The 25,590-nt window shown below is 39.0% G+C and overlaps 2 protein-coding genes across 4 annotated transcripts in view; one reads left to right on the forward strand and one right to left on the reverse strand.

The window, feature by feature from the left end:
• LOC114352247 (sex peptide receptor-like) overlaps nt 1-25,590 on the reverse strand; it is a 281,000-nt gene that overhangs the window by 80,488 nt on the left and 174,922 nt on the right. The gene's annotated exons all lie outside the window — the stretch shown is intronic.
• LOC114352257 (dymeclin) lies at nt 156-25,170 on the forward strand. Of its 3 annotated transcripts, XM_028303783.1 has the most exons (18): nt 156-273; nt 6,878-7,023; nt 7,449-7,595; nt 8,861-9,002; nt 9,983-10,101; nt 12,360-12,479; nt 13,225-13,367; nt 14,966-15,187; nt 16,632-16,702; nt 17,094-17,216; nt 17,818-17,943; nt 18,261-18,423; nt 19,156-19,254; nt 19,633-19,691; nt 20,358-20,528; nt 21,946-22,071; nt 23,008-23,164; nt 23,544-25,170. In XM_028303783.1, exons 2-17 carry the CDS (start codon nt 6,884-6,886, stop codon nt 23,158-23,160), a joined length of 2,124 nt encoding a protein of 707 aa, XP_028159584.1. In that variant the 5' UTR covers nt 156-273; nt 6,878-6,883; the 3' UTR covers nt 23,161-23,164; nt 23,544-25,170. The 3 variants fall into 3 exon arrangements, with proteins under 3 accessions (XP_028159584.1, XP_028159582.1, XP_028159585.1); XM_028303781.1 differs by lacking the exons at nt 21,946-22,071; nt 23,544-25,170 and adding an exon at nt 22,513-22,638 and having other exon boundaries at nt 23,008-23,527; XM_028303784.1 differs by lacking the exon at nt 23,544-25,170 and having other exon boundaries at nt 14,966-15,181; nt 23,008-23,160.

The following is a 25,590-nucleotide window of genomic DNA, read 5'->3' on the forward strand; positions in this document are numbered from 1 at the left end:
CGAATAATAACAATCAGGGGCATTGCCTGTAATATACGAGCCATTATTTTAATTTCCTTGTGTATTTTTTGCTTTTGGTCCTGGATAAAATTGTGTTGTCTGCATGATAGCTAATATAAAAAAAAGAAAAACAATGACATTGTCAAAAAATTGACAGTTCATGTATGACAAAACGGCAATGATTTCGTGGCGAAAATAGTTTTCGGCGTTATAAATTAATTATTTGTTGTTGTGCTTATGTTTTTGTTATTGCCGAGTCAGTAAACTATCCAGGTAACTTTTTGTTCATATTAAAGCCGTCTGAACAAACGATACGGCTTACTACGCACAGTGTATAGATCTGTTATAATTTTACCCATTAACTTCTAATAAAACGCATATAGGCTTTAATTTACGACTCAATACACAGCCTTAGTACATGCTTTACATATCTGATAAGAAATATTGATCTACAAGACGATTACAAAAGGATTTACAGCTTAAATTTCAGTTTACTAACATACAACTGCATAGTATGTGAAGTGTTGGATCAATGCAAAGAGTATGCAAATCACAACACTTTGAACTCCGACCCCACTAATTTCTATAACTGCAGTCATGTAATGGCCTTTCTTGCCTACTGAGCTGAATTTAAGAGTGAAAATTGTAGGTTTTCTAGCTATAGAACATGAATAAAACTATGCTTATTATCTTCTCATAATGTAAGTGTGAACAGGAAACAAGTGTATTATTTGGTAGTCTGTAACACCAAGTTTGATTATAGTTTTTATTGGGACCAACTTCATATCAGTTGTTTCTACAAATTTTTACATATTTTAGAAAATATAATTTACTTTTTTTACTCTGATAAAATATACAGATATAAATAACAGTGTGAATCATATTTGATTCACAGGATAAGTGGCAATCTTGTTTGTTTATTATATTGTGATTAGAAATAAGATTATTTTATTGTATTGAAACTTGTTATCAATGAAGTGAATTAAAACACATGTAAAGCCTAAAAGTGTACATCAATAGCTCAATCAGGCATTGAATTACATAAAATTCAAGGCTTAAATAAGATTTTTGTGTTGCAATATGGCCAATGTTGGGAATTTGGACCAAATCTTCATTGCTCTGCTAGAGAGGGTTTTGCTCCTGCAGAGGAGACTAAGGCCCAGAACAGACGGTGAAACGCAACTGCAACGAAACTGCAACTTTCTGATCATTCTTATGAATGAAACTAAAACTGAAAGTTTCAAACTGGTCGCGTCATGTGTGGTCTAAATCAAATCAAATCAAAATCAAAAAAATATTTATTCAGTTTAGACCACAGGTGGCACTTATATGAACGTCAATAGAAAATAATAAAAAAAGAAAAGGTAGCCCTTATGGGGCACTTTACATGTCTCCTTATCTTTTGGGCCCTACCAGCGCTTCGAGACAAACATATGGCAAGTGCTGAGAAGAAACGCCAGAACAAACTCAGTCACCACTTATTGCCAGGAATTATCTAACGGTCTCTCAACGGACGCTATGGCAGAAACTTAGATGCAACTCAAAAGTAACTGGTTGCAGTTGCAGTTTTGTTCCAGTTGCGTTTCACCATCTCTTTTGGATTTTTGATAGCAGNGAATCATTCACTGTGTTTAAATGAACAAATTAATGTGTAAAACATTTTTTCATTATAGTTTACTGAGCATTAGTGACTTTTTACAAACGTCTTCAGAAATTCGATACTTATGTCGCCATCTAGTGAGATTGATTTGGAATGATTCAAGATTTATAGGCATCGGGTTCCCGTGATTAAGGGTTGTACCCTAGCTAACCAGCGCCACCATATTTTTTCTTGATTACTTTTGTTATAGACCGAAATTAAAAAAGTGTTTTGAAAAATGTTTAATATGTATCGAAGCTATTTTTTAAAATAATTTGTTTGAATTCATTAGATATTTGCAGCAAGTTACAGATTTAATTACTGCTAAAAGTTACCATTTTAGCTAATTTTGAATTTCGAACTTGCAGAATATAATAAATACACGGTTTTAAAAGTAGCTTAGATATGGCTTTAACTATTTACAAACCACTTTTTTATTTCGGTTTGTAACAAGAGAAATCACGAAAGATTATCTGTGGCGCATGTTTTAGAGGGGTAAGTAAGCTCCTTAAATATTTTTGTTACTATTACTTAAAAAAATAGACTAAAAATGTACTCTTCGTGCTTTTTTCAAAGCAAAATCTTTTACACAATCGTCGATATCAAATTGTATCTCATTTTCAATTGCCAGTATAGCTAGATTAGATTTGTTAGTCTCAACGTAGACATAGTCGACCTTTTTTTTTCTTGTTCATGCAATGTTTTTTTTCTTATCCGCCGCCCCCTTTCATATGCCGCCCGGGGCCATGGCTCCCCCCTGCCCCCCCCAAGCTACGCCACTGGGCGTGAGCGAGACAAAGATAACAATTGTCCGTTACTTTGATTGTGTGAGCTCATGCCTCAGTCGCCGTTTGAACACGCTATTACTGTCACGTTTGGATCGAGCCCTGTGTTTCATTTTGCTGACCTGCCCTTCGACGTTAATCAACCCCGCGTCCTGTCTTCTACAGTAGGTATACCATGATTGATACTTTTGGAGTCGGTGCAGGCAAATTTTACATGTTTCATAATCTTGGCACCGACTCCAGAAGTATCAATCATGGTATACCTACATAAATATTAATAATTCGTCCTAATAAATAGGTAGGTAATTAGTAATTATTTTTCTACTTTTTAGTGTAGGTTTTTTGGAGTCGGTTTTATTTTTTTTTATAAAATTTTACTTATTATGATGTACAATGTAGAATTTTTTTCAAATCCATTATTTTGAGAATATTTATCTTTATGGTGTACGTATTGTATTATTTTCAAAACAATGGATTTGGAAAAATTCTACATTGCACATGGAAATGCAAATAAACAAAAACTTTTGAATTTAATAATTTTACTTTATTTATGAACACACATAATATTACACACCAAAAGCGTCTTTTCGCAAAGTTTTCAACAACACTAAAAAAGCATTTGCACATTGAGAAAACTCAGATCACTTGTGAACATAACTGAAAGTTTCTTCGCGATTCACGAAGGAACGAACAAAACTCCGATGAACCAGAACAGCAGCAGGTACGAAGGAATGAACTTGAATTTGACTCGACTCTTCAATACTTTAATAGGGCCACAGAACACTTAAACGTAATGGCCTCAGTTCGTATCCCTCGAGCATGCACTATTGTAACCAAATTGCAACTCAAAGATCAGATATATGTGAATTTTTCGCTTCATGTTTTTCCGATGTATATGAAAATAACGATAAGCTCGATACTTTGCGACCAACTATCCCTGACAATCCTGATTCACATTGCTTAAATAGTATATCTTTTTCGAAAGATGCCGTTGAAAGGGTTTTAAAAAGACTTGACCCACATAAGGGAGCAGGGTCAGATGGTATACCCCCTGTATTTGTTACTCATTGTAGTGAATATTTAGCTGAACCTCTAAGCATAATTTTTAACTTTTCTGTTTCAACAGGCCAGTTCCCATCTGCATGGAAGGAGGCGCTAGTTATTCCTATACACAAATCGGGTGACAAGTCAGCAGTAAAAAACTATCGTCCTGTTTCTATTTTGCCTGTATTTGGAAAGGTTTTTGAGGTTTTGATTCATCCCATTTTATATTGGCACGTAAAAAACGCTCTCATACCTGAGCAGCATGGATTCATGAAAGCCAGATCAACCTCAACAAATTTAGTCTGTTTCATGTCTGAGTTGGTTGAATCAGTGGATCGTGGCACTCCTGTTGACGTTATATACACGGATTTCAGCAAGGCGTTCGACAAGGTGGACCATCAAATCCTTGTTAACAAGCTTTATCACTTTGGTATCACAGGAAACTTGCTGAACTGGTGTGCATCTTACCTCGTCGGCAGGTTGTCGAGAGTTGTGATCGACGGATTCGCATCTGATAGGTTTTTGGCATCATCAGGAGTGCCCCAGGGTTCCCACTTAGGTCCCTTATTTTTTAACATTTTCATCAATGACGTTCACTCATGCTTTCATAACTCACAAATACATTTATATNAGCTTTTTTCCAAATATTTGAATCCGCTAGATGACTTAACATATCGTTTACTTAAGAAGAGATGTACACAACTCACACGTATGAATTATAAAAAATACATTGCATCGATCGAGTCCTCTTTAACTGCAAACCCTAAACTGTTTTGGTCTTTTTTAAAACAAAAACGTAATGGCCTCAGTTCGTATCCCTCGAGCATGCACTATGGTAACCAAATTGCAACTCAAAGATCTGATATATGTGAATTTTTCGCTTCGTGTTTTTCCGATGTATATGAAAATAGCGATAAGCTCGATACTTTGCGACCAACTATCCCTGACAATCCTGATTCACATTGCTTAAATAGCATATCTTTTTCGAAAGATGCCGTTGAAAGGGTTTTAAAAAGACTTGACCCACATAAGGGAGCAGGGTCAGATGGTATACCCCCTATATTTGTTACTCATTGTAGTGAATACTTAGCTGAACCTCTAAGCATAATTTTTAACTTTTCTGTTTCTACAGGCCAGTTCCCATCTGCATGGAAGGAGGCGCTAGTTATTCCTATACACAAATCGGGTGACAAGTCAGCAGTAAAAAACTATCGTCCTGTTTCTATTTTGCCTGTATTTGGAAAGGTTTTTGAGGTTTTGATTCATCCCATTTTATATTGGCACGTAAAAAACACTCTCATACCTGAGCAACATGGCTTCATGAAAGCCAGATCAACCTCAACAAATTTAGTCTGTTTCATGTCTGACTTGGTTGAATCGGTGGATCGTGGCACTCCTGTTGACGTTATATACACGGACTTCAGCAAGGCGTTTGACAAGGTGGACCATCAAATCCTTGTTGACAAGCTTTATCACTTTGGTATCACAGGAAACTTGCTGAACTGGTGTGCATCTTACCTCGTCGGCAGGTTGTCGAGAGTTGTGATCGACGGATTCGCATCTGATAGGTTTTTGGCATCATCAGGAGTGCCCCAGGGTTCCCACTTAGGTCCCTTATTTTTTAACATTTTCATCAATGACGTTCACTCATGCTTTCATAACTCACAAATACATTTATATGCTGATGATCTCAAAATTACAGTTCGCTTGGAGAACGTTAATGACTGGCGCCTCCTCCAGGATGACCTGAATCGCTTTGCGCGGTGGTGTAATATAAATAAAATAAAATTAAATGCTGATAAATGCAACTTTGTACATTTTTCGCGTAATAAGAATCAATATTTTAATTCATATAATATAGACAACCAAGTGATACGAGAAGTTGATGTCATTCGAGACCTTGGAGTCTACATTGATAATAAACTGCGTTTTCACGTGCATATCGATAAAATAGTCACAAGAGGCTTTAGGTTGCTGGGTTTCATACTTAGAAATTGTCGGGATTTCAGAAAGGCATCGAGCAAAATTGCTGTTTTCAACTCACTGGTTCGGTCGGGATTAGAGTATGGTAGTGTCGTTTGGACTCCTTTTTATGAAATACATAAACGCAGAGTTGAATCAATACAAAAGAGATTTCTTTGGCATTTGTCATATCAACATAAATTAGCTAAACAGCTCCCAAGCTACAATACACGCCTAAATTATTTTAAACTGTATAGCTTGGAAGACCGCAGGAAAATATTGGATAGTCTATTCCTATACAAAATAATAAATGGTTACATAGATTGTCCTGATCTCATTGGACAGATTAAATTCAATGTTCCCTTCAAACTAGCTCGGTTGTCCAGGTATCTGCCGTTTAAAGCAAATGGTTTTAGGACAAATCTGGGTCATTTCTCCTCTATCAACAGGATTCAGTCACAATTTAGCAACCTGTCACGTTCGTCCGGGGCCAGCGTTGATATGTCATCTTCGCTACGTAAGTTCAAAAAACAAATTTCTGAATTGTATACTCCGACGGTTAGTAAATAATTTATTGTTTTGCATTCTGTCACTTTGGCAACGTTACTGTTTTCCAACATTCTGTGCATGTCGTGGCAACCTTTAATTAAGGCAACACCTTAGCTTAATTTATTTATAAGGATACTGTGAATGTATGGTGTATGTTTTGTTGGTTGTCCTTAAATAAATAAATAAAATAAATAAAATAAAAATAAATAAAATCTCTTAATGCTCACTTGTATGTATAGTTTTCATTGTTTTTATCATCATCTTCATCTCACCTGATGGAAAGTGATGATGAAATGGTAGGTATTAAGTTTAATAACTAACTCTTAGGATTTACATAAAGGAGTATTATAACTTAAGTTTCTGAGATCAATTAAAATACTTCTTTTTCATTAAAAATTCCATGATGTAACGTTACATATTTAAATGTCTATAGAAATAAAAAAAAGCTTGACTGTTTTTGAGGCCGCCACCAACCATACATTGTGGAAATCATTGGGGGAGGCCTATGTTCAGCAGTGGACGTCCTATGGCTGAAATGATGATGATGACTATTTTTATAACCCTATCACTTGTTGCAAAACTACCCATTCATAAATTCAAAGCACATATTAAAAGTACCTTAATGAAAAAGGGCTACTATAAAGTCGATGATTATTTAAAAGATAAAAATGTTTGGGATGCGTAACTGCCTAGCTCGCATAAATATTTATTACTATGTATTTTGAAACCTGTAAACCTTTGAAAAAGAGGCTGACAATAGTGTCTGAGTTTCTTGCGCTGCTTCTTCTCAGCACTGGCCCATTTATTGTCCTGAAGCAGTGGTAGGGTTAATACTGGGACGTGTAAAAGTGCTTTTTTAAAGCCTACTTACAGAAATAAATGAGTATTATTGTTACAGTGCAAAATGGGCGTAGCAGTGAGCAAGTACAGTGAGCTGACAGCCAACGAATTGCTGGCTCGGTTCTGCTCGTCCGAAGTGATATGTGCTAACGACCCATTCTGGAACCAGATGCTGGCCTTCAATATCAACCCTCCGGCTAATGCGTGAGTATATGTACAATAGAAATATATTTAACTAGCGGCCGCCCGCGACTTGTAAGCGTGTATCCCGTTTTTCCCCTTAGGGGTGGAGTTTCGTAAAATCCTTTCTTAGCGGATGCCTACGTCATAACATCTACCTGCATGCCAAATTTCAGCCCGATCCGTTCAGTGGGGTGGTCTGTGCGTTGATAGATCACTATGTCAGTCAGTCACCTTTGAGTTATATTATATTTAGATCAGTGTAATGTGTGCTCTTCCATACATGTCCGACGTCCGTCCATAGTGACCAAACTATCGGCCGACAAAAAGTCTGTAGTCTAACATACATTATAAGCTATAATTTAAAATTTTAAGGATCTGTCATCAAACATACAGATTTTCACGTGGGAAAAAGCTAGTGCAATAACATTTTTAAATGTTTGTTCCAGTGAAGAACAACTAATGTTCGATGCAAGCACAGAACCACTACTCCAGAAGTTTCTGCAGAACAACCCACAGACTGGGAACCTTGGCTCCTTGGTGCAGGTTTTCGTGACGCGAGCTACCGAGCTACTGGCCGCGCCCAACAGTGATAAGTAAGTTTGATTTTCGAGGATGTTTCCGTTGGTAAAAAACTTTTTAACTCCGTCAAAAATGACAGATGAGACGTGCCAAAGCTCGAAAATACGGGCTCTTTGACGTCACTACGTTGCAAAAAGTGTAGCACGGCGTGACGTCACGCGGAACTTCAACTTACGAACCATAACTTCGATTACTTGCTATATTTTTTTCAATCTTGTTTGACGATCATTTCAGATAGTATGCGAAAAATAAATGTCAATGGAACCAATTCTTCTGAAGCCCAATGGGACTACTAATTAAGAGCCCTGGAGCCACCCATAGGTGTGCTCCAGGGCTCTATATTAGGACTTGGTTATTTTTTAATCTATGTAAATGTAAATCTACCTTACTTTGTCGAAGATCTTTGTGACATGTAGGGACTATATCTAGGTAGTAAGTTTACCTTACATAGTGACATAGCCCAACGGATTAGCAAGCTGAAGTGGCAATGGGCAGGGCACATAGTACGCAGAACTGACTTGATTTTGATTTTGAACTGACGGCCGATGGAGCAGCAAGGTTCTGGAGTGGAGGCCACGTACCGGAAAACGCAGCGTGGGTGGGACGTCCACCCACAAGATGGACCGACGATATCAGGAAGGCGCTGGACGCAGGCTACCAATAGATCCACATGGAAAACATTGGAGGAGGCCTATGTTCAGCAGTGGACGTCTTGTGGTAGAATGATGATGATGAAGTTTACCTTCACACGTGAACTTCGAAAATATTTTGCCGGCGAACTCTGTTCCGCCTTAAAGGACCGTTTAGACCTACCCTGGACTACGACAAACATTTTAAAACCAAAATCAGCTCAATCGGCCCAGCCGTTCTCGAGTTTTAATCAGACTAACGAACATCAATTCATTTTTATTTATACAGGGTGTTAGGTAAATGGGTATATGAGCCGACACTAGTCCATGTTAACATGGTCATATAAATGGTATGGTGAAGTCAGAAAATTGATATCTTCATTTTAATTATTTTAATTTTCATACAAATCGGATTTTATAAAATTTATTTTGTATGAAAATTAAAAAAAATAAAATCATGATATCAAATTTCTGACTTCACCATACCATTTATATGCCTATGTTAACATGGGCTAGTGTCGGCTCATATACCCATTTACCTAACACCCTGTATAGATAAAGTTTTTGACTTCACTGGGAATCGAATCCGGGACCTAACCATTAGATCAGAGACAGAGGTGGGTTTAACATAGCCGTTGTTTTCTTTCCAGTGTTATGCTGGCGTGGCAGACCTTCAACGCTTTGTTCGTCACGCGGGCGGTCACCAAGTATCTGGTCGAGATGGTGCCGGAATATGAGCTATGTCGGCATTTGGACGAGCCACCTAAAATGAGGAATACTGGTTTGGACACGGTGAGTTATGAACTTTTTTAACAAAATAATTAAAACCGACTCCAAAACTCCAAAAAAGTAGAAAATAATTACATTATTTATTTATTAGGACAAATGTATACCATGATTGATATTCTCGGAGTCGGTGCCAGCCTGCTCAGAGCCAAGCTCAAGAAATGTTCTAAATTTACCGGCACCGAATCGGAATCGGTCCACAATTGACGGAGTAATCGGTGAACATACATACATAGAAAAAAAATACACACAGTCGAACATATAACCTCCTCCTTTTTTGAAGTCGGTTAAAAAGTATTTTTTTCTTTTTTCTTAAAGAAAAGAAAGAATATTAGTAATTAATGTGTATTGCACAAATTACTTATAGTCCCGTTAGCCTCTCGTACTAAGCTAAATATGCTTCACGAGCGAGCTCACCACAATATTCACAAACATTACCATGAAGTCTCACAGTGCGCGTGGACGCACAGGGTCACACACGGACCGCTGTTCAACGCTGTGCGTTAAATTTGCTGCTTAACTTATGCAAGCATCGCTTGTAAATACGCTTTTTCTTAGAAGAATGAAATAATACGTCTAACTCAGTCACTGCCTGAGGTATGGAAGCGGCACGGGATTGACATTGACATATTATGACGTGTCAGAGCATACAAATCTGTAATATCGCTGACATTTGACGTCTCAAATACTCCCCTCCCGTGCCGCTCCCATACCTCAGGCACTGACTCAGTTATGCGCTAAAGTCCGGTCGCCGAGCACGTAGAATTTCGTCCAATGACTCCAAGCTCGATCTACCCATCCTTATCGCTCGCGCGTAATTATATTGCTGTCGCGACTGCGACGGGCGCCCGCAGTGAGTGTGCGAGCGCGACAGCAACATAATTACGCGCGAGCGATAAGGATGTGTAGCTTGGGGTCATTGGACGAAATTCTACGTGCTCGACGACCGGACTATAGATCTATAAATCAATCTACCTCCCTTCCAGCCGCCCAAATCGGAGCAATCCCCAGAGGTGCAGACGTCCCCTAAAATGAACGGCAGCGAGAGCAAAGTGGAGGTGCTTATAGACGCGCTCATTGGACTGATCATTGATGTTCCTGTCACGTGAGTATATGACGTTTTATCATCATTGTGAGCCCCCCTAAACAATGGACGTGTTAACACCACCAATCAATTGACGTACTTTTTAAAACTGTCAAAACGAAAATCTCCCATAGATTTTGTATGGCACTACAAGCAAGTGAAGTCACTATTTTGTCAACTCAAACAAACTTTTTTCAATTACGTAATTTAAAATTAATTAAGTTTTTAAGACCAGAATGAAGTGTCTTTTTAGATAAGTTGTGATTTCGAATTAATGGGGAATGATGTCAAATTGTCTATTTTGATCGCACTGAGGCTTGAGTGTGAGTTTCAAACGTTCTCACTAGTGAGCGCGTTAAAAATATATGAAAATTTTAGTTCTTGAAAGTTTCCGCTAGGGGCGCTGTACAATCCGTCATACATTTAATGTAATTTTTTTACGCGCTCACTATAGTCTATCCAAAATAGCTTGATTAGAATGACAGCTGTCAAACGAATGTGACTAGTGCTGGGTATGTTTCGTACGGTTCACATAGATGTATCGATAAGTTTTCGAAAAAAATGATATAAATAAATGCACCCAATTTTTCTTCATATCTTTATTCATAAAAATGACAATTATAATTTAAATTTAAAGACAGTAAAATTTTAAATTCATGTCAAGGGTGTACAACCTAAGTCGTAGTCATTATCATCAGTGTTCTTCAGTGGTTTTTTCCTCTCGCTAGAGGGCGGTGGGCATCTCTTCTAGAGCAACGGTGCTATGAATACCCAAAAAATTACCGGTGATTAATTTCCGATGTTTGATTATTTAAGAATGAAATGTTTTTTGGTTTTTAATAGTGAACATTTAGAAAAACGTATAACTTGACTTAAATATGTTAAAAAATTAGTTAGAAAAAAATTTAGTTAAATATGTTAAAAAAATAGTTTTAATTTAATATGACATTTGTCGATATGTCCCATCACTAACATTTTTGTAACTCGAGATAACCTTGTAGAGACGTCGTTAATACTCTAGCTTGATTTTTATAATTTCGAATTACTACTTATTGAAAGCACTGTCGTCGAAAATATTGTTTGTAGGTCAGACGTGAATTATTTCTTGTCCGCCAATATTTAGCTCTCATTGATCGCTACTACAAAGTTATGTCGTTACTTTTGATGGCAGCTGTCATTCTAATCAAGCTATATTGGATAGACTATAGTGACGACGTTTGATGTAAACTCACACTAAGCCCTCTGAAAATCGAATCCGGTCACGTAGTGAAGGGAAGAGTCCCTTCGTCCCTACGTGCTTTTTTTGTATAGAGATACAAAAAAAGCCAGAGAAAAGGTTTTTCAAAATGACAACTGTCATGTTTTCCCACTTGTCTAGGGGGCAGGTTATTTAGCCGAAGTTGGAAGTCGAACCTTAACTTAGAACTCCTATGTTCTTCTGATTATTTTCGTTGCGAGTCCAATGACAGTTTAACTTTCCCCCGGTACAAACTTGACCTTCACTGGTTGCGTTGTTTGCGGTCAAGCTGTAGATCCTGGCTACACAGGAGTTGCAGCGGTGGGAACGAGAGATGGGAATATTCTCGTACCTACTACGGGACTATTCCCACCTCTCGTTCCCACCGCTGCAACTTTTTTCGTGGTGTACAGTGAATCGAAGGTGCTCACGCGTGGATGTCCTCATGGATCGGTCCTAGGGACCTATCTTTCGAATTTGGGATTTGATGATTTTCTAGCATTGCCATTACCCGAAGGCTGTTCGTTACCTACTGTACATCACGAAAAATGATCAATGGCGCAATTAAGACAGATTTATCGCTAAGAAGCTATCTCTTCCAAATACCTCGTACAGTACCCGGCAATAAATATTGCACATCGACCTTTGGAAAGAGAATCGGTTAATTGCGGCTTGTAGAGCGTTATTTCTGTCGCACACTATGTATACGATTGACAAAACGTTATTCACTGAAAATATTGTCCGAACCCTTAGTATTTCTCTTAGACAAATACTTTAACACATTGTGAACCACTTTTCTTTCACGACTATAAAAAGATTTTAGCAATTTAATTTACAAAATCAATGGCACACATTTAAAATAAAGTTTGTTCACACTTTGACAAAACGTCATTGTCAGTCATTGTTCAAGTGCGACAGTGATAACGCTCTACGAAACCGAAATTAGCCGATTGTCTCTTTCTAAAGGTCGATGTGCAATATTTATCGCCGGGTATTGTAGTAAGTACTTATAAATACAAATATTACGTTAATTTCGTTCCAGAGACAACACATACTACTTACACTTGGAGTGTATAAACACACTACTAGTGTTGATGTCTGTATACATGTTCGCCGGCGTCCACGGGCAAGCGAGGCTGGTGGAGACCTCTCTTATATTCAGGTGAGTACAACTAATATATCGCACAACTAAATAATGTGTTTTAACACTTCGTTTTATTTATTTATTTTCATGGACAACAGCCTATAGTACAACCGCTTAAATGAGACCTCGCATGCGGAACGTTTTTTTGACGCAACACAAGTTAATCTATGGCGACTGTCGGGATTTGAACCATCGCTCGGCCTTCGGCCTCGCCTTTCTGTCTGTCACTGGGCTCTAGTCCTTTTTTGACGCATTAAAAATAAATCTATGGCAACTCACAGGCTTTAAACTATCGCTCGGCCTTCGGCCTCGCCTTTTTCTGCGTTAGCTAAGCCCCCCTGCATACAATTTCTATGGAGAATTTAGTTCCTTTAGGAAAACGGGTGAACGCTTGGCGGCCATCTTGGATTTCCAAAATTTTGCATTTTTGCCTTAATCTGGACCATTTTCCGCGCCGAACCCCATTTTTACTTTTGTTAGTTAGTTAGTTACACCACTTATAACTCAAGAACGGCTGAACCGATTTAGCTGAAAATTGTCAGGGAGGTAGTTTAAAGCCAGGAGAAGGACATATACTTTTTATCCCGGTCGAAATAAAAAAAAAGTCTGCTTATTTATTGCCATTAAGGCGGAACAAAGTTCGCCGGGCCAGCTAGTAAATAAATAAAATAAAGTTAAAAATATGGTGGGAAACATATTCCCACTGACGTATAAAGGGTTAACTAGCTATACCTCTGTAATTAATAAAGCCTTTTGTCCTCAGAACGCTCTTCCAAGGCAGATACGGTATGCACGCGCCTCTGCTAGTCAAGACCTTGCTTGGAAACTTAGCCGCCATGTTGCCCGCGCCACCCGCTATGTTTGGAACCGGAGCCAATGGCGGCAGTGTGTTGATTAATATAGCCTGTAAGTAGCCAAAAAAAAAACTTCTACATTTACTAAAAAAAAATATGTCAAAAAAATATATTTATTTTAGATTTTTTTGGAAAAAAATAAAAATACATAAAATGTAAAAAGGTTTTAGTGAAAAATATTAAAAAGAAAAGGTTTGGTGAAAAATCTTGTCAAAAAAATTACATTTTTTTTTTCAAAAACAACGCTTGCCTGTTACGAAACTCATTTGAAACAGATTTTTAAGCTGGTTTTTTATTCAAAAACTTCGAAATTTCTTTTGGATACAAAATTAAAAAAATAGTAAGACTTAAAAAGCCAGCGGTATGCTTGCGCCTCTGCTAGTCAAGACCTTGCTTGGAAACTTAGCCGCCATGTTGCCCGCGCCGCCCGCTATGTTCGGAACCGGAGCCAATGGGGGCAGCGTACTGATTAATATAGCCTGTAAGTAGCCAAAAAAAAAACTTCTACATTTACTAAAAAAAAATATGTCAAAAAAATATATTTTTTTTAGATTTTTTTGGAAAAAATTAAAAATACAAAAAATGTAAAAAGGTTTTAGTGAAAAATATTAAAAAGAAAAGGTTTGGTGAAAAATCTTGTCAAAAAAAAAATTCATCTTTTTTTTTCAAAAACAACGCTTGCGTGTTACGAAACTCATTTGAAACAGATTTTTAAGCTGGTTTTTTATTCAAAAACTTCGAAATTTCTTTTGGATACAAAATTTAAAAAATAGTAAGACTTAAAAAGCCAGCGCGGTATGCTTGCGCCTCTGCTAGTCAAGACCTTGCTTGGAAACTTAACAGCCATGCTGCCCAGCATTTTTTAAATATAAAAAATGATTTTGTTTTCCAAAAAAAATTATTATATCTCAAAAAACTGTAAAAAAAGTTTTAGTGAACAATATTCTCAAGAAAAATATTAAACGGGTTTGCTGAAAAATATTGTCAAAAAACATTTTTTTTTTAATGACACGCGTTACGAAACTTATTTGAAACATTTCTTGAACTATTTTGCCTGAGGTGGGAATCGAACTCACGATCATTCGCTTGCCGGGCGACTGCTCTTCCATCTGAATTAATTTTTTTCTTCAAGTTTATTACAGCTATTTTCTCAATGACTTAGGCTGACTTGCACCATCTTACTTTAACCGTAACTATTACCATGATTAGCATTCCAACCTTTACTAGTACTATTGGTAATAATTTAAGGGAAACCTGTTATTGGCCATATTGTATGTTAAATTTATGTATGGTAAAATTGTATAAATACGCTGTTGGTTTTCTCAATAAAAAAAAAAATAAAAATAAAAAAAAAAAATGATAGGTGTTTTTTTTATATGGACTTTGACAGATTTTTGACGTGTTATAGTTGAAGTAAGGTTGAAGTGTTGAAACCCAGTCTTAATTATCAAAAATTGCATTTATGTGGATCATTCACGTAGTATTTGAGATAATTATAATTAACAATAACATTGTAGGCTTATGAAACATCCTACAGAGAATAGGTTACAATGATAATTAAAATGTACTATAAATTGGTATTTCGACACTCAATTTCAATATCAACTTAATGGCTATATTATGAACTGGTACTTATTCCTTTGTCCCCAGCCGGCCTATGGAACATGCTGACCTTCAACACGACCACCCGTCAAACCATCTACTCCCACCCGCCGCTAGACCGCAGCTCGCTCAGCGGCCGGCTCAAGCAGCAGCACCCGCTCAGCAACCAGTCGTGTCTGCTGCTGTTGGCGCTGGCCAACCACTGCATCGCCGACGCCAACCTGTACCGCGCCGCGCTACTGAGCAGCGCGCCCGCGCCGCCGGGTGAGGGTGAGACGACCGTCACGCGACAACCGCACAAGCTGGTGACGCGCGACAACCGCACAAGCTGAGTGTGACGCGTGACCTTAGTCGCTGGTGACGCGTGACCTTAGTCGCTGGTGACGCGTGACCTTAGTCGCTGGGTCGCGTGACCTTAGTCACTTCGCGTGGCAGAGCATCTACTCCCACCCGCCGTTAGACCGCAGCTCGCTCAGCGGCCGGCTCAAGCAGCAGCACCCGCTCAGCAACCAGTCGTGTCTGCTGCTGTTGGCGCTGGCCAACCACTGCATCGCCGACGCCAACCTGTACCGCGCCGCGCTACTGAGCAGCGCGCCCGCGCCGCCGGGTGAGGGTGAGACGACCGTCACGCGACAACCGCACAAGCTGGTGACGCGCGACAACCGCACAAGCTGAGTGTGACGCGTGACCTTAGTCGCTGGTGACGCGTGACCTTAGTCGCTGGTGACGCGTGACCTTAGTCGCTGTGTCGCGTGACCTTAGTCACTTCGCGTGGCAGAGCATCTACTCCCACCCGCCGTTAGACCGCAGCTCGCTCAGCGGCCGGCTCAAGCAGCAGCACCCGCTCAGCAACCAGTCGTGTCTGCTGCTGTTGGCGCTGGCCAACCACTGCATCGCCGACGCCAACCTGTACCGCGCCGCGCTACTGAGCAGCGCGCCCGCGCCGCCGGGTGAGACGACCGTCACGCGACTAGCGCCGTGTGTGCTAGTAACCTCGCGTGGCGCGTGACATGTCTAGTCGCTGGTGACGCGCGACAACCGCACAAGCTGGTGACGCGCGACAACCGCACAAGCTGAGTGTGACGCGTGACCTTAGTCGCTGGTGACGCGTGACCTTAGTCGCTGGTGACGCGTGACCTTAGTCGCTGAGTGTGACGCGTGACCTTAGTCGCTGGTGACGCGTGACCTTAGTCGCTGAGTGTGACGCGTGACCTTAGTCGCTGAGTGTGACGCGTGACCTTGGTCGCTGAGTGTGACGCGTGACCTTAGTCGCTGAGTGTGACGCGTGACCTTAGTCGCTGAGTGTGACGCGTGACCTTAGTCGCTGAGTGTGACGCGTGACCTTAGTCACTTCGCGTGACAATCTTAGTCACTTCGCGTGGCGCCCTTAGTCACTTCGCGTGGCGACCCTAATCACTTCGCGTGGCGACCCGTCACTTGGCGTAGCGACCCTAGTCATTTCGCGTGGCGACCCATCACTTGGCGTGGCAACTCTAGTTACTTCACGTGGCGACCCTAGTCACTTCGCGTGGCGACCCTCGTATCTTCTATCTTATGTTACATTTCACCATCCCTGGCCCGCGTTATAACACAATCTTTATTGTGAATATTTTGTCTAATAGTATACTTAGAAGTATTCGTTTTAAAATAATTTAAAACAAATTTTGTATTTTTAAAGTCATTTCATCAAACTAATGCATATTGTTTGTTACAGACACAGCACAGACCCCACAGAAGGACTCAAACGGGCCCGACGTCACGCCGCCTCGAATAGACATGGCTGCTGTAAGTATAATAATAAAGTTTATTTCTAAATTACATAACCGTCCTTCACAAAGAACTAACTTCAGAAAGATTCAAGAGCTAGGATAAGATATTATCTAAAAATGCGATGATGCTGTTTAGTTCTTACCATTTTTTTTGTGCGTAGCGTTCCATAGAAAATGTACTTTGTAGCAGCAGTTTCAAAATTACATGCTCATCATTTGGAATTTATTGGTTTTTTGTCATAGACCGTGATTTAGTATTGGCTTTGCCAAAACAACGATAGATGTCGTATTTTGAGAAGTGACTTTTCACTTGGTATCAATAGGGAAAAGGTTAAAAAAAATCAAAGATAGCAGCATTTGAAAGCTAAGAAAAATAAATAAGCTTAAATTAAATCACTTGTCCACAGCTCCACAAAGCTCTCTGTGCAACTGCGGGTTGCGAGCATTCAACATTGCTACTGTACGTTATGCTGCACTCATGTGACGCGTACAAACGATACGTCAGCCAGGTCACGCAGATCGACGAGCTGGTGAGTTTGACACGTGACACGCTTGAAATATGACGCATATGACACGCTTGAAACATGACACATTTGACACGCTTGAAACATAATGACACATTTGACACGCTTGAAACTTAATGAGACATTTGACACTGGCCATAATGGACACACTAACGCTCTTTTGGTGAGGTTGACACTTCACTTTTTTTTTCTTAAAACCTAACGTGTGGGGTATCAAAATAAGAGGCATCAAATTACATATCATATCACCCACAAAAGAACTAGTCATTGATGCCTCCGACTGCATTTGTTAACACTAAGGCCCAGAACAGACGGTGAAACGCAACTGCAACGAACTGCAACTGCTAGTTACTTTTGAGTTGCATCTAAGCTTCTGCCATAGCGTCCGTTGAGAGACCACACATGACGCGACCAGTTTGAAACTTTCAGTTTCAATTTCATTCATCAGAATCATCAGAAAGTTGCAGTTTCGTTGCAGTTGCGTTTCACCGTCTGTGCTGGGCCTAAGTGGTCTAGTTTTTATCTTTTTAGTTCATTTTTACGCAGTTGGGTTTTTTGTTTTTTCAATAATTATTTTATTTTATTCTTTCTCTTTATCCGTCCGCAGATAATTCCAATCCTGCAAGTGCTATACAACGCGCCTGAAAGCAGTTCCCACCACATATACATGTCGCTGATTGTGCTACTCATACTAACTGAGGATGACGCGTTGATCAAGAATGTACATTTGATTGTAAGTATTATTGCAGAAAGATTTATTATTTAATCAATTGTATAGATCGTTTCATCCACGAAGACGCGCCCCACCATTCTTCCGTTAATGTTTGAGTGTTATCGGTACACGCTAAATTATCCATGAGTGCACACTACAATAATGACGCTCGGATTGCTCGGATCTAACTCCCCGCACCCCGCGCGACCGAGACCAGAAATAGTTTTTTTTTTAATTAAAAAACACTGTATAGTTTAAATTGAAATGTCATTTTAAACCTCTATGATTCGCATATCGTTCATAATAATGTCTATAACCAAATACAATATTTCTTTCAGATGCTAAAAAACCTGACTTGGTACACCGAGCGGTCAATATCCGAGATATCACTAGGGGGTCTCATGGTGCTCGTCATAGTGAGAGCGTTACAATACAACATGGCGCGAGTCAGAGACAAATACCTGCACACAAACTGTCTAGCTGCCATAGCGAATATGAGCTGTAAGTATTATTTATAAACGATGTTAAATCTTACCCACTGTTCTGTACCTCTAGCATGAACAACTTTCGTCTTCGAATCGTTTGCGTATTCGACAATATTCGATACTCAACCTTCGAATTAACCGATAACGTGTCAATTTTGATTCTCAAAATAAGTTTCGTGCAACCATTTCTCATACTAAGTTCACTTTACGACACGTTCACAATGGCGCTGTTGTAGTTTTCGTACTAAATCTTTTAATGGTGGTTCGAATACGCAAATGATTCGAACTCTAAAGTTTTTCGTGCTAGCCGTACTGGTGGACAGAATGGGACGTCATAGGCAGCACATCGAGTTGAGTCGCGTCGCATCGCATCGCATGGCGTTGCAGACTTGCTGCGTTAGGACAATTTATTAAATACACCGCCAGCGCTCAAACATGTCTCAAAAAATCATACGGACGAATGAGGGTTTCTTGTCTTAGTCACAAGCAAGTGACAGGTCCTTTCTTTGTATTGAAGGCAACTGGTGGGTGCAATTAAGGAAACTACCTTTTTTATATCGGTTAAAATTAAAAAGCTGAAAGTTTATCTGCGTGTGTCCCGAAAATAGGTAAGAACGATCAGCGACTGTGTTGTAGTTTTGATTGTGGTTACTTTGGCAGGTTTCTAAATAACTATAAGGAATAGGGAATTTGTTTGACTTTTGAAAATTTCCATACTTTATTTGAATTATAATATGTTTTATTTCAGGTGAATTCAGAAATCTACACCCATACGTTGCACAGAGGCTAATATCATTGTTCGAGACGTTAACAAAGCGGAGAGCGAGGCTATGTAGTGAAATAGAAGGTAACTTTCATATTTATCTCAACAAGAAGTTATTTTTTATGTGGGTGAAATATTTTGCTAAAAAAATTCGACCGTTTTGGTAGAACTTTAATTCTATTCGAACGGTAATTTTGAGTTTTTGTGTTGTGAAACAGTCGATTTTTCAAGTAAAAAAACCATGATTATTGTATACATACAAGCTTTTGACCCCGGCTTTGCTACGAATTAGTCTGCCACAGAAAGTATTCTTCTCAAAACCGGGACAAAACGGTCTTATATTTCTCCTTGGGTCTCGAACTATCTGTATTCTGTATACCTAATTTCATCTAAATTGGTTCAGTATTTTTACTATAAAAGTGTGACAAATATCCATTAATCCTTACAAACTTTCACTTTTAGGAGGCGATATAAATAATTTAGAGTTACCACATCACGCAGAAGAAAAGACAGAAGAAGTTGTAAGTACTTTTTGTGTATTTTTACCATTTTTTATACAACTGAAACAAAGACTAAGGGCACGTTCCCAACGCAATCCGGTTTTGCTGGATACAGTAATGCAGTATACACATGTGCTAGTGGCGATTTTGCATGATCTGTTTATTAAATGAAACATCATCTGTTTAAATCAATTTAGCATGTTAATGAATATGTTGCGAGTGGGTTGACTAAAATTACTATTAGTAAACTAGCTTTTTCCCGCGGCTTCACCCGCGTAAAATTTAGTTTGTCACAGATCGTCATAAATTAAAGCCTATATGTTAGTCTGGATTATAAACAATAATACTGTTAATTTTCATCAAAATCTTTCGCAATTATAATATTAGTAGGATAGGGATTGAAAATGTATTATTCCAACTATCTAGCATAAACGGGTCTTTATTCGGGATATGTTGCCGTTGTCATGGTTTCATAAATCTTAATTGCACCACCTAACTTTAACGGTAACTGCAACGGTAACCGGTGTTTTTTGTATGGATTTTGACAATTTTTTTGACGTTTTTCACAATTAAAGTAAGATGGTGCAACCCAGCCGAAATGTGATGAAAATTTGGTTTCGTTCGTTCTGATACGTGAGAACACAGCATACAATTATGAATCCGGCTTTATCTAAATTATAATTTCAGATGGACCACATAAACGTGCTAGACGAAGTACTAAGGATGCTGTTGGAGATCATCAACTCGTGCCTTACGCATCAACTGAGCAACAACTTGAACGTTGTTTACGCGTTGTTACACAAAAAACAACTGTTCGAACAACACAGGCACCATAATATCACGCAGAATATTGAAATGGTAAGTTAAGTGCAGAATGTGCTGTTCTTTGATATTGAAAAAAGGGTCTTTGTTTATGCCTAGTTTATAATCTATCTATGTAAATAAAAATGAATTGATGTTTGTCAGTCTGATTAAAACTTGAGAACGGCTGGGCCGATTGAGCTGATTTTGGTGTTAAAATGTTTGTCGTAGACCAGGGTAGGTCTAAATGGTGAGCAAATAAGGAAAGATTTGCTTATTTATTGCCTTTAAGGCGGAACAGAGTTCGCCGGGTCAGCTAGTTTTAACATAAATATGTTGGTATTCTTCTAACAAGTACCAAAATACTTATTGCCATTACAGTTTAGTGCAAAAAAATTTGAACTTTTAAAAAAGTTGTTAAATAATAATTGTCATGCATGACAATTATTATTATTTAGCCAAATGCAATCTTCCTTAATGTACAAAGTGTTGTGTTATCCGCCAGTTGCTATTAATATTATAGATAGAGGGTCCTGCTCCTGCAATGTAGAATAATTTGACCTGATTATGATGATGTTTTACGGCTATTATTACCTCTCGGGTCGGAGAACTTACTTACGGAAGACCAGAGTCGTAGTGTCCCTTACTTTTTTTTTTTTTTTTTTTTCCAAAACGAGGAAGTTCTTGGCCTGTATCTCACCTGATGGTAAGTGATGATCAGGCCGAAGGTGGAAGCGAGCTTCACCCGGAATCCTCAACCACGGAGGAACTGGCTATCTTACCTCTAACTGCCGGAACACAACAATGCTGTTAACATTGTTGTTATGGCGACAGACTTAGGTAAGATGGTGGTAGCTAGCCAGGCGGACTTAGAACAAGCCCTACCACCAACCAAACCGAACAGAAAAATCTGCCCCCACTGGGAATCGAACCCGGGANGGTAAGGGATGCTGAATGGATACGTTTCGGCGACACGCACATTATTTTGTTTAGTTTTAGTTTTTCTTGATGTTGGTTTGTGTTGCTGAGTAAACCATTTCATTTCATTGCATATAATATGGTAGTCGTAATGTGATGTCATTTGTAGTGTTTACGAGTGTACCCTCTGTACCACACCTATTCTTTGCTCACAGGTGATACTTTTCGACTTTAATGCCCATTTTCACCTTCAATCCCTAATTTTTAAGATCCCTATGAAAACAAAATTTCTGACATGTAAGCTGTTATGTGTTACCATAGGGGTCACTAAAGCTGTCAAACTCCATACATAAAGCACCGGTTATCGTCACAGTTACTGGCAAAGTTAGGTGGTTCAACTCAGCCTTAAAAATTAGGGATTGAGGGTGAAAACGGGCATCGTCTCCGGTTTTTTTACCTAAATAAGTTAGTCGTAAAAAGATGTCATTTGTTATTATTAAATACCGTATTTATAAAGGAACATACTCTCTGTACGATACCTATTCTTTGCCCACAGGTGATAGGTTACTTCTCGACGCGTCTGCAGAGGGTGCAGGAGGGCGCGGGGGGCGACTTGGGGGTCACCGAGGTGCTGGCCTGCATCAAGAAGGGCGCCGAGCAGTGGTCCAGCGACAGGCTCAAGGTACAGTACAATAATATCTGTCTAATAGTAACAGCACAGAATAATAATAAGTACCACGTACAGAAGTTTTACTTCGCGAAGGTATTTAAAAAAATGTATGCTCAATATTTTAAACTATTATGTTGCATTTTTACTATAAAATTATCACTTCACGGGATTATTTACCCTCCCGACGTTTCGGCTCGGTTGCACGAGTCATGGTCGCGGGCAGACTGAAGAGATGCGGCGTCGTCTGCTCCGGCGCGATGAGTTTTCTTCACCCACCCGCATTTGCACAATATTTATACCTCTACAGACGCCGGGTGTCTATAAGATCGATTGCAGCTGTGGTAGTTCTTATATAGGACAAACTTAGGATACTTGTCGATGCAAAGGGGTTACAGAGGTGTTGGCTTGCATCAAGGAAGGATCAATAGAAACAGCAATGGTTTCTACAATGGTGTGATAGGCTACTTCTCGACGCGTCTGCAGAGGGTGCAGGAGGGCGCGGGGGGCGACTTGGGGGTCACCGAGGTGCTGGCCTGCATCAAGAAGGGCGCCGAGCAGTGGTCCAGCGACAGGCTCAAGGTACAGTGTAAACTGACCATTTTTCAACGGTATAGAGCAGTCTTTCCCAAAGTGGGTGATAACACCCCCTGCTGCTGCTGGCTTAAAGGGGGGCGGTAAGAGACCCAGAAAAAAAATCGGGACGTTGTGTAGAGGCTTGGGAGGCGTCATCTACTAGGAGGACTCTTAGACACCGACTGAGCTCGACTCTTGACTACAAAAATGGGGGGCGCTAAAAATAATTTATTCTCAAAGTGGGCAGTAGACTAAAATAAGTTTGGGAACCACTGCTCTAAAGCATCAATATGCGATCATCAGTCCTCCCCGACTTGTCCTCACTACCTAGCTTTTAAATTCTTGAAATCAAAGTATCCTATTTTTCATTTCCAGAAATTCCCCGACCTAAAGTTCAGGTACGTGGAAGAAGAAAGACCAGAAGAGTTCTTCACTCCATACGTATGGGGGCTCATCACCAGCTGCGGAGGCGTGTACTGGGCAAGCGAATGCGGCGCGCGCGCTGTCACCGATCTACTAGCTTGCTGATACACGATATTCGACCTTATACATAGAGTGCTATGCTCCCCTTTCTGTTGACAGACCAATTCAATATTATTTCCTCTTAAAATGAGACTGTCAAATGGGGAATAAGGTTCATTTTACATAAGCGCGGTATAATCTAAGTGACTGAGAGCGCGCGCGCGCAGTTAGTGATTTATTGGCGTGCTGATACACGATATTCGACCTTATACATAGTGTTATGCTCCCCTTTCTGTTGACAGACCAATTTGCCCTTCAACTGACACTATTAAGCCAATTTGAAGCGTATGTTAATGGAATAAGGTTGATTTTATATCAGAGTGGTATAAACCAAGTGACTGAGTGCGGCGCGCGCGCATTCACGGACCTACTAACGTGCTGATATAAGATATTGAACCTTAAAGACATTCTGTTTTCCTTTCTGTTTTTTTTTTTTTTAATCTTTTTATTTGATAAAGGACTTTTATCTTACAAAGACATGCCAGTCCTATTGTACCTATCTACATTATTATTCTGTGTTTTTAATATTATTACAATGTTATTGTTAGGGTCTACGACTGATTACCATACCATTCCTTTCTGTTATAGTATCAAGTTAATTCGAACCGTAGCTTAATGCAATAAGATGCATTTTACACTGGCATCTAAGTTACGGATAACGGATCTCTTGACGCACTAATGTTCTAGACTATCAAGCTAATTTGTCCCGTATTTCAATGAGATAAGATTCCCCTTCCTCGGATTAAGACACTCCAAAGCTATATGCGCAAGAGTAGATTATAGTATCAAGCTAATTTGTTCCTTATGTCAATGAATTAAGATGGATTTTATACTGGCATCTAAGTGAAATTTAGTGCGGCGCGCGCGCAGTCATGGATCTCTTGACGCACTGACGTTCTAGACACTATCAAGCTAAATTTACCCTTATGTCAACGGAATAATGTTCCCATTCCGTGAACTGGACACTCGAAAGCTGTATGCGTATGAGCAGATTATTGTGTCAAGCGAATTTAGTCATTATTTCAATGGTATTAAGACGCATATTACATCGACTCTGAGAATGATGCACCACAGACATTATTGACACTGCCCCCTCCGCTTCTTCTGTCAAATATAGACAATTATTAAACTGTTAAGTAATATAAGTTTGTTTTGTTTTATTAAAACAACGACCATACAAATTATTTTATATTTCCATACATCATAATGTAGTGAAATTAGTTTTAAGGTTTTATTTTTCATACATTTTATTTATCTGTAATTTAATGTTATCACAATATTGTTTGCATTTACATTCGTAAAGGTTAATTAAAGAAATACCAAGCCAATTTCAGTTTTTTTCAATATATCTATGGTTTAACCGAGATATCCTATTTCTACATAAAGTTAATGATAAAACGCTAATAAATAAATAAACATCCTTGGACATTTTACATTTCGCCATCTAGTCCCAAAATAAGCAAAGCTTGTACTATGGTTACCATCAAATGGATATAAAAATACAAATAAATGTGTTTATGCATACAAATGTAATAGACAAAAATGTATTTCAAACATTTTACTCGGAAGATTAAATTTTTATTTCACACCTAAGCACCAGCCGATATGATGGTGTTGGGCACGCATAATATTCATGATTATATCATCCAGCTACATGACTTCCACTGCTACTCATAGACCACCTCCAATGATTTCATATTAGGCCGGTTGGAAGCGACCTGCATCCAGCGCCTTCCTGAAATCTTTTATAATAATATGGTCTGTCCTTGGGGGTGGACCTCCCATATTATCGTATCGTAAATTATCGTTGTACTATTATTGCTAATTTATTTTATTGTATTTATAAACGAGATGAAAAATAAAACATCTAAAATTAGTTCACCCTACCATTACATTATAATCGTTATCTATCATGGGAATAGACACATGCCACAGTAGATCTGTGCACATGCTATAAGTGGTGATCTCAAGTAGGCTGCTTTCTGGTTAAAGTTTTACTATTAGTATTATTTCAACTTAGATTAATAAAAACTTCCAGTGTTGACCAAACATATGTATATACCTACTAATATTTATATCTATGTAATATTTATCATCAATAAATCGGTAGGTCGAATGAATTCTGTTTTATTTTGTGATAACCTACCCTCCAACTAGTCTCGAAAAAAATTATACACCGTGTTACTTTGCATTCTTGCCATATTCACAGAAGATAAAAGTAGGGACCAATACCTGTTATTTAAGATAAACAAGAGACTCCCGTAAAGAAAGTACACTGAGTTTTTAGTAAATTTGGTTTTGCAGTACAAATTGGAATAAACCAATTTTGTTTCGCACTTTCTACAGGTGCAAGTGGAATAAACCTAGTGGGCGTGGCCTAGTTCTTATTAATCTGTGATGTTTTATGGCTCTGGGTACCAGCCTTTTTATCCAGTC

This window comes from Ostrinia furnacalis, unplaced genomic scaffold, assembly GCF_004193835.3.
Source record: "Ostrinia furnacalis isolate ACB-3 unplaced genomic scaffold, ASM419383v2 OfSCF1299, whole genome shotgun sequence".
NCBI classification, from domain to species: Eukaryota; Metazoa; Arthropoda; class Insecta; order Lepidoptera; family Crambidae; genus Ostrinia; species Ostrinia furnacalis.

Coding starts and splice junctions, on each gene's coding strand:
- LOC114352257 (XM_028303783.1), top strand. CDS start 6,884: ATGGGCGTAGCAGTGAGCAAGTACAGTGAGCTGACAGCCAACGAATTG. Junction 9,003..9,982: donor GGAATACTGGTTTGGACACG/GTGAGTTATGAA, acceptor CCTCCCTTCCAG/CCGCCCAAATCGGAGCAATC. Junction 20,529..21,945: donor TCACGCAGAATATTGAAATG/GTAAGTTAAGTG, acceptor CTTTGCCCACAG/GTGATAGGTTACTTCTCGAC.